Here is a 9,097-nt window from a genome sequence, read left to right as displayed (position 1 = left end):
CAGCTTCCTTACTGGATATAAATTGCCCTGGGGAGATAATTTGGGAATGACTGTGGTTCCCTCAGGTCAGTACTTTGTATTTGCGAGCGACTGGAAGTTTGTGTTTCTGAGGAGGGGACAAAACCCCTCTGAGGACAGTTATGGAGCAGTTGTAGAGATGGGAAGATTTTTTCCTGACTAGAGCACTCAGCTTGGCCCTGTGCTTTGCAGTACTTTCTATCTCTTGTATTGAAGATGTGTAGCAAGTGTTTGGGGATATTTCTTCCTTCCCGGAAATAATTGCATTAGAATTCATATTTCTGCCATGCTCTGTTATGTGTAGAAATAGGCAAATGGTGAATGTTAATTTTCCTACTGAAAACTCTCAGGAAGAAGATAACCCAAATGTGCTTTTTCTTGTTCGGAAAAGACCTCTAATCTTTATGAAGATGAGATTGCTCTCTTTACTGGTGTAGTGCAGTTTGCTGTGTTACAAACACAGACAGATTGATCCAGGTCTCGTGTCTGACTGCAGCGACACTACGGTTGTTGCTGCTGTTCCTGTTTGTGGCTCCTGGTGGCGGATGCTGCACAGGCAGGTTGGTATCACTGCTTTGATGTGTCTGTGCTCTTGGCCAGGCTGTGCTGCCCAGTGCAGGTGTGATCTCTGCTGGAACTGGAAGAAAATGTTGCAGCTGGAGGGGGGTGGTGGTGACGGAAAAGTGGTGGTGGGGAAGGTAAAAGAAAATGCAAAAGACTGAAAGTGAATCTACCAGCAGCGTATGTGGGTTTTGGGGGTCCTCTATACACACCATCCTGTGTTGTGGAGACTTTGCAGACAGTTGCAGAAACAGAGTGCTGAAGCTGGGTGTCTCCCCGGCTCCATTCTGACCGAGAAGCAAACCCAAGAAATGGAAACCCACCTGCCTTCAGTTCTCTCTGTCATGTGTTTCGGCCTTCTCTCAGCCTGGCAACAAATGCCCAAGCTGTCATCCTCTGGCGTCTGTCTGTGAGCTTTCCTCTCCCGCATTCCCTGTGCCCGCTGAATTATCTCTGTCCACACGCCTTCCACAGCCACCCGCTGCTGGGGTGCCTGATGCTTGGCGTGACAAACCAGAGCTCTTCAGTATCAGAATACTTTCTTTTGTAATGTCTCTGTGGTACTTTTGCTCTCTGTTTCAGAGGACACAATGTTCTGAACTATGTGCAGAGGTAGAGAATGTGCAGGTTTACATCTATAGAGGGGAATCTGGAGTTTGTGTGTTGTGAGCACACGCTGGCGCTGGAGCCAGGGACTCCTTCGCCTGAGCTGAGCCCTTTGCTTTTCTGTTCCTGCTGGCATCAGCCACGCACAGAGTATCCCGTGCAGACCCTGGTGATGGAGTTGCACTCCGGAGGATGCAGGGAATTGGGAATCCCCCTTTGTGGGGAAGGAAACAAGGTAATTATTGCTGTCTTTGCTTTGTAGCATCTTCCTGGAAATGCACCCATCTGTTAGATGTGGGAACACTGCTCTGTCCTCTTCCTTTTCCTTTCTGTACGCATCGATGTGGGGGTTGACAGAGCAGTGGTGGCTCCTGAGCTCTAGGAGATGTCTGGGATGGATTTATGAAACCACACTGCCTTTACTGGGCTTTGGGTTAAGAGGCAGTTCGTACGTGAGCAGTTGACGGCTGTTACAAAAATAGTTGGCAACCGCTGTGGTAAAGGTGTTCTCTCAGTGTCACCTACTGAAGCGTTTGATACAAATATTTACAGCATCCACAGTATCTAGAGCCTTTGTCTCTCATGTGCTTGATGTTAACAGCACTCCTTGTGTGCTACCAGAGGAAAAGCAGATATGAAATGATTGATTGAATCAGGGGAACATTATAAAAAGCTTTGAGTGTTTTAGAAATCTAAGTCAAAGGTGACTTAAGCATTGAAAAATAAGGCTCTGACTAGGCAATGAGGAAAAAAAAAAAAAGGCTGAGGCTTTCTCAAATGTTTCTGTACGTGATAAATAAAGAACAAGATGTTCATCTTGTGAGGTGTGTTCCTTGTTCTCGTCAAGAGTCAGTGACTGACGCAGACTTACAGCTCCTGGAAATAGGTGCCATTCTTCTGTATTTGAGGCCCTGCTGCCCAGGTGAGCTGAGCTGAAAACACGTACCCTGGCGCTATGTGGGTACCTGCCCAGGTGTCATCAAGTTCCACTGGAAGAGCCTGGATTTTCCTGAGGTTTCCCTCTGTCTCTTCCTCACCCATTGCTCTTGAAGAAGGGCACACGTTTCCCCTTGCTCTGCCTTAAGCCTTAGTAGCCCCTGAAACCCTTTTGCCGAAGTTCAGTTTAGTGAGATGAAGCTTCAGGCAGAGCCCTGGTTGGGTTCTGTGTCTCAGCCAGAGAAGTTGGCTTTAAACCAGGCGGCAGGCGGCAGGGGAAGGGCAGTGATGTGCGGCCTTGCCTGTCGGCAGGGGATCACTGGCCTTCAGAGCCTTAATGCCGGGGCGATGGCAGCTCCTCTGCCTGCTCTGGGATCTCTTTTCAGCACTGGCTGGCAGAGCTGGAGATCTTTGCTGGGATCTTCCCAGCTGCCGTCCATGAGTGTGAACACACTGGAACCACCAACAACTTTCACACCCAGACATGGCGAGGCCGCTGTGAATGCTGATGAAGGGTGGGAAGTGGAGGGGGGAGCCTGTGCAGAACAACAGCACAGCCACGCAGAGAAGTGCTGGAGCTTTTGCTTTCAGGCGTTAGAGGAGGAAAGTTCACTTCCTTCGGTTGCATTAATTTTCTCTCGCTCAGCCATGTACAACGGAATGCCAAACTGTCCCCATGTCCCCCCACGGTCCCCGTGTCCCACACTGTCCCCACATCCCCATATCCTCCACGGTCCCCCTGCCCCCCAGGTGATCACCTTCAGCCCCAGCCTGGTGCCCACGGCCACCTCCCCTGGCACCACCACTGTCCCCAGTGTCCAGCCTGTGGTCAGGCTGGTGTCAGCAGTGACCACGGTCCCCAGTGCCACTATCACTGGCAGCGTCCAGAAGTACATCGTGGTGTCCCTGCCCCCCACCAGTGACATCAAGCGGGACATTGGGACCCCCATGGGTGCCCCCACCCCAGGACCCAAATTGTCCCCTCTGCCACCACCTCCCCAACTGTCCCCCCCAAATCAGAGCCCGGGACAGTCCACAACCACCCCCCTCCTCCGCTGGGAAAGCCAACAGGACCCGCGGGTGGTGGCACAGTGCCCCCAGTCTGCCCAATGACGCCACTGAGATCCCGCTGCTGGGCACAGGGGGTCACCTGGGGGTCCACCGCTGTCCCTGTGTCCCCCCTGCAGTGTTCCCAAGTGTCCCAGGACCTCTCTATGGGGACGGGGGTGGCCAGGGGATGTCCGTCAGTGTCCCTGTGGGTCCCCCAGTGTCCCCACGTGTGTCTCCCAGTGTCCCTCAGTGTCCCAGGACCCCTCTATGGTGATGCAGAGGGTGGCCTAGGTGTCCCCAGAGTGGCTCTGGATGCCCTGCAGTGTCCCCATGTGTCCCCCCCTCAATGTCTGCAGTGCCCCCCAGTGTGCTGAGACCCCTCTGGACGGGGATGGGGGTGACCTGGGTGCCCCCCATGTCCCCAAGGGTCCCGGGACCCCCTTCACGGGCCACCCACCCCAGGGGACCCCCTGTAAATACCTGCACCCAAGCGCTGTTAATAACCCAATAAACTCCCAGTGCCCCCTGCTTCATCCCAGTTCATCCCAGTGCCCCCCAGAGCTTCCCAGTGCACAGCAGTTCATCCCAGTGCCCCCCAGTGCTCTGCGGTGTATCACTGTGCCACGTTCTGTCAGAGGGCTGTAACACTTTCCCGTAGACATCAGCAGTTAGGAGCTACAGAGGCAGAAGAGATCCTGGTTCTAACCTGTGTGGATGGTATTAATGCGCTTAGAAAGCACTTTTCAGCTCAGGTTGAGGGTAAATCCTTGAATGCCATAGAAATCTGAATCATGTCAATTCTTTCCTGTAAAAGGGTTTTAGCACGGGCCGGATTTGGTTGTTCAGGTAAACCAGTAAGGTGATGACCCAGAGCAATCAGGATCCTACAGGCCTGTAGTGGGAATGAGAATTGTATCATCATCTTTAGTGTGATTATGGCTTCCTGCAGAATACCCAGTTCCTCTGTCTGCGAATATCCACCTACTGTTGGAGTCTTCAGGGCCTGATAAACTCCAACCAGCAACAAATGTACAGCGTGATGGCCTGTTAGAAGAGGTTTTACGTAAGGGCTTCTGGAGACTGTCCCGTCCACGTTCAGAGGCTGTGGTATATAGTAGAGCCTGGGGGGGGGATGGGAAGGACACCAGGCGGTGACAGGCCTGGGGGGTGACAGGACGTCAGGCGGTGATGGGCCCAGGGCTGTTGGGAGAGCCAGCACAGGCCCAGGGGCTGGCGGGAGGTGATGCTGTGTGGTGAAGGCCCGGGGGGTGACAGGAGGGACACCACAGGCCCGGGGGGTGGCAGGAGGGACACTGCGCAGGGGCAGGCATGGGGGCTGACAGGGCCTTTTGTCCAAAGGCAGGTGAGGCGCAGGGGTTGGGTGCGGTGTTCTGTGGCACCTGCGCAGTGGCACACTGGTGGCAGTCCGTGCGGTTGGTGGCCAGGCAGCCCCTCAGCAGAGCGCTGAGGCGGGGGCACCCGAGTCGCCACAGCGAGCGGTGGGGTCTGGCAGCACTGCCGGCCAGAGAGGGAGTGGAGGCCGAGCCTGGGCCGCGGGGCCTCTCCCCATCGTCTACCCGCTTGCCTGGGCTGCGAGGAGGAGCTGGGTGGGCGCTGCCACCACAGCCCAGCTCCATCGCTGAGGGCTGATCTGACATGTGCCAACACATTTAGTGTGGGATCTCCCAGCGCGGGTGGGGTGAGCAGCAACTTTATTGTACTGGCGATAGAGTCAGCACTTGGGGCTGATGCATGACCGGTCAGAAGCGTTCTCCAGGCCGGCTGTATGGTTTTTGCGCCCAAAGCTCTAATCGTGCGCGATGCCGGATCCTGTGTGGCCCAAGGTGGCCGGAGCGTCTGATGTTCTCAAGCAGTGAATTCCCACGGGACAGCCCTGATGCTGCGTGTCTGGCGGAGCTGGAGATGCTCCTCTTGGGTGCCAGGGTGCGGAGGAACAGCCCCAAAATCATCTGCCAGGCGGAGCCGAGGCTGCTGGGCTCATCACTTGGGACTGGCACACGGCTGGTGCCCCCACATGATCTTCCGGGCCGGCTGTATGGTTTTTGCGCCCGACGCTCTAATCGTGTGCGATGCCGGATCCTGTCTGGCCCAAGGTGGCCGGAGCATCTGCTGTTCTCAAGCACCAAAGTACCACAGGACAGCCCTGATGCTGCATGTCTGGCGGAGCTGGAGCTGCTCCTCTTGGGTGCCAGGGTGTGAAGGGGCAGCCCCAACATCATCTGCCAGGCAGTGACAGGGCTGCTGTGCTCATCACTTGGGACTGGCACATGGCTGGTCCCCACACATGTTCTTCCAGGCCGGCTGTATGGTTTTTGTGCCCGACGCTCTAACCGTGCGCGATGCCGGATCCTGTGTGGCCCAAGGTGGCCGGAGCGTCTGCTGTTCTCAAGCAGCGAGTTCCCACGGGACAGCCCTGATGCTGCATGTCTGGTGGAGCTGGAGCTGCTCCTCTTGGGTGCCAGGGTGCGGAGGAACAGCCCCAAAATCATCTGCCAGGCGGAGCCGAGGCTGCTGGGCTCATCACTTGGGACTGGCACACGGCTGGTGCCCCCACATGATCTTCCGGGCCGGCTGTATGGTTTTTGCACCCGACGCTCTAATTGTGCATGGTGTCGCACCCGTTCTGGCCCGGGGTGCCTGCAGTAACTGCTGCTTCCAGGCACTGTGGAGCTGCAGGGTGACCCCAGTGCCACCTGCCTGGCGGCGCTGGAGCTGGCAAGCTCTGAATTGTCACCGGAGGCTGTGAGGGGAAGAAGCAAGAAGGTCAGCGGCATGGCCAATCAGCCCTGGGGCGTGAGAGGCCGTTGTGGTGTCCCCGGCGCTCCTGGCGCCAAGCCCAGCCTAAGCCCCTGCTACCAGGCTTAGCCTGGACACTGACCCCAGCCCGGTGTCACCCACCCGGGTGCTTTGCCTCTTACCGGTGCCCAGGCCAGCACAGCTGTCACACTCCCAGGTGGTTTCTTCACTCCTCAAGTCAGAGCAGCGTCGGTGGGTGCCTTGGCCCGCGCAGGAGCTGCACAGGAGCAGTTGCCAGGGCCTGGAGAAGCCAATGGGTTGATGGTTGTTAGGACAAAGTGACTCAAGCAAGGGGTTGCCTGGCAGAGTCCTTCCTCCCGGAGCCCATGGGGAGACAGAGATGCCACGCACGCAGAGCTCTAGATTGGTGCTTTGGCGACCTACCCCTCTTCCTCGGCCTGCTCCCTGCCTCCTGGAAAAAGGCACCTGCTGGCGTTGCAGCAGCTGTGCATCTGATACACCTCTCCAAAGGCGCGGTCACTCTCCCATGATGGTTGTCTTCTGGAGAAGGAAGGGGAAAGTGTTGAGTCCTGCGGCAGGTGCACCCGCCCCAATAAAGACTGAAACTTCTCAACCGCTAAAAGGGAAGAGTTAAAACTGGAAGCCACACTTTGGGGGTCGAGCTGTGTGGTGACTGTGGTCACGTACACACTTCTGTTGGTGACAGCCGTCACATACACACGTCGGTTGAAAGGCCAGGCCATTCGGCTGACGAAATGCCTCTGTCAAGAGAAGTTTCTGCACCACTGACCATATATGAGCACAGAGCAGATTTGACTTGGGTATAAGTGGAGCCCTGTTGGAGGGCAAATTGAGGCAGCCCTCCTGGGAGCAGCAGGTCTGCGACTGGGGACTCTCCCCTTGGGTTGGGATGCCGCCTAAGGGAACTCCTTGAGGTTGAAGCCCTCATCTTTTATGTGAGCGATACATGCATTTTGGGCCACCATTTCTAAAGCTAAAGAATTCTTAAGTCAGTTGTGCAGGATTAAGTTCCCCTTACATCATTGAACCTGTGGTTTGATAATGTTGTCAGAGTTGTAAACAACTTTGACTGAGGAACAGCTTTTGTGGAGTTTAACAGGTGTTTGATTGTGTGAGCCTCCACGACAGGCCCCTGCTGCCCCAGAATCAGGCAGATCCTAGCTGTCCCTGCTCTTCTGCCCCCACCCTGTTTTCCAGTTCCCCCATGAATCTGAGGACAAGAGTCAGGGGACAGCAGAAGACCAGGTCTGCTGGAGCAGTCCCTGGCTTGACACTGTGCTTGTGCCTGATGTTTTGTGAGTTGGGAAGAGAAAAAACCAACCTCGTGGAGATTCGAATCCCCATGGTGAGCATTTCCATCACAAACTGATCTTTGTTTCGGCAAAGCAAGCAGCAGAAGCTGGTGCCAGTGTGGAGAGCCTGTGTCTGGATGCAGCGCCGGTGGAACCAGGCGTGTCGGCACGCTGGGCACACCATGGCGCTGTAGGACATTTTGTCTTCCACGAGGTCCAGGCAGATGAGGCAGGTGGTGTTCTGCTCTGGAGTGGCCTGCACCGCTTGCTCTGGGCGGTGCTTCCAGCAGAAGGATCTGGAGAGAAGATGAGAGGGATGGTGAGAAGTGCTGAGTCCTTCCCTGGCAATGACAAGGAGGGCAGAGGAGCTGTGAAGGAGCCCCAAACCCTGTCTGGCCGTGGCTGTGGCTGTTGGGAATTTTCCCTGTGGGTTCCTCACTTGCGTGTCTACTCTAGCAGCCCTTACCTGTACATCCCGAAGAATTGGGTGACACATTCACCCTCCGAGGCGCAGGGCAGATGGAAGCTGCGGTTGCAGTCACGCTCAGAGCAGGTGATGGCAGCACCCATCTCATGGCAGACGAAGCAGCACTGGAAAGAGAACAGAAAACCCCCTCAGCAGCAGGCCCGGGGCTTGCGTGTCTGTTCCCACACCTCTGTGGAGGTGCCAGGAGCAGGCGTTTGTCCCAGAGCTGGTGGAAGGGCTGGGATTCCTTTCTCGGGGTCCACGAGGAGCTCCCCGCAAGCTTCTCCCGGTGCAAACCTCCCTGCTGCTGCCAGGTGCTCACCTTCCGGGCTGCCCTCTGGATTGCACGTCTGGTGTCCTCGGCAAGAAACCAGTTCATTCTCTCTTGCAGAGAAAACTCGCTGCAAAGACACTGCAAAGCAGAGAAGGCCGGGAGCTTGTTAGATCAGAAAGAGAGGGACCATCCCTGGCAGAAAGCTGGAGGGAACTCACCAGGCAATACTTGTGGGTACAGAGTCCTTTCTTCACTCTTTTGGGCCCGCAGATATCGGGGTCAGCCTCTGCCCGGCGACACAGCACGCAGGCTGGAGCGGAGAGAGAAAATGGCGCTGGGAATGAGCACCTCTGCGGGGCCGGGGGACACTTGGAGAAGGGACACATGGAGGAGAAGGGAGCATGGCGGGCAGGGGGTCCCAGCAGGTGCCCACAGCCCAGCCTGGGCCCTGCTTGCTGAGGAGAGGAGGGACCCTGGGGTGGTTGGGGAGCTTCTGCCTTCCTCTGCCACCGCTCTTGGCCCCACGCTGAACACCCCGCCAGCCCTGCCGCCAGCCATGGGGAGCTGTGGGGAGGGACACTTTGCTCTCACCTTGCTCCCCCAAGTCTGGGTCCTGCTGCTTCATTGCAAACATGTTGATGGCGAGCCTCAGTCCCAGCTGTGCTGGGGTTTCTCCTCCAACCCTGAGGGAGCAGCAGGACACAGTGAGCTCGCAGCACCACAGCTCTGAGGCGTGAGTCTCCCCTTCTCCCTCGGCAGCCCCGGACAAGCCCCTGCCTCCCCTGCCCTCTCCTCACCTCACAAGGTCACACTGACCGGAGCCCAGCAGCTGGAGCCCAGCAGCCCTTTACCCAAGCTTTGTGACATCATCACCCATGGTGTGCCCCCAGTATGGGCAGGGGCACCCTTGGCTACCTGTCGAGGCCGGCGCTATGGCAACGTATGTGACACGGCCACCGCCTCACAGAGGTGGGTCTGAAGTCACGGGGCGGGGCCGCTCTTGTACCTGTACCTGCTGGCAAAGGTCACCCCAACTCGGCTGGACACAAGGCGCTTCTACCTCCGCTCCAGGGGACCCAGCTTGAGCAGAAGCTT

General features: G+C 56.7%; 1 protein-coding gene across 1 annotated transcript; it reads right to left on the bottom strand.

Moving 5' to 3' along the window:
- Positions 1-7,116: 7,116 nt before the first annotated feature.
- LOC141935102 (G2/M phase-specific E3 ubiquitin-protein ligase-like) lies at positions 7,117-8,766 on the bottom strand. Its single transcript, XM_074851056.1, has 6 exons — positions 8,594-8,766; positions 8,221-8,312; positions 8,051-8,140; positions 7,729-7,853; positions 7,292-7,558; positions 7,117-7,180 (listed from the first exon to the last, which is right to left on the bottom strand). The coding sequence occupies exons 1-6, from the start codon at positions 8,634-8,636 to the stop codon at positions 7,117-7,119; spliced, it is 681 nt and encodes a 226-aa protein (XP_074707157.1). The 5' UTR covers positions 8,637-8,766.
- Between the last annotated feature and the right edge of the window lie 331 nt (positions 8,767-9,097).

The sequence above is a fragment of the Strix uralensis genome, chromosome 26 (assembly GCF_047716275.1).
Source record: "Strix uralensis isolate ZFMK-TIS-50842 chromosome 26, bStrUra1, whole genome shotgun sequence".
Lineage (NCBI taxonomy): Eukaryota > Metazoa > Chordata > Aves > Strigiformes > Strigidae > Strix > Strix uralensis.
Note: the sequence above shows the minus strand (reverse complement) of the source record. Positions and strands in the feature narration are given on the sequence as shown.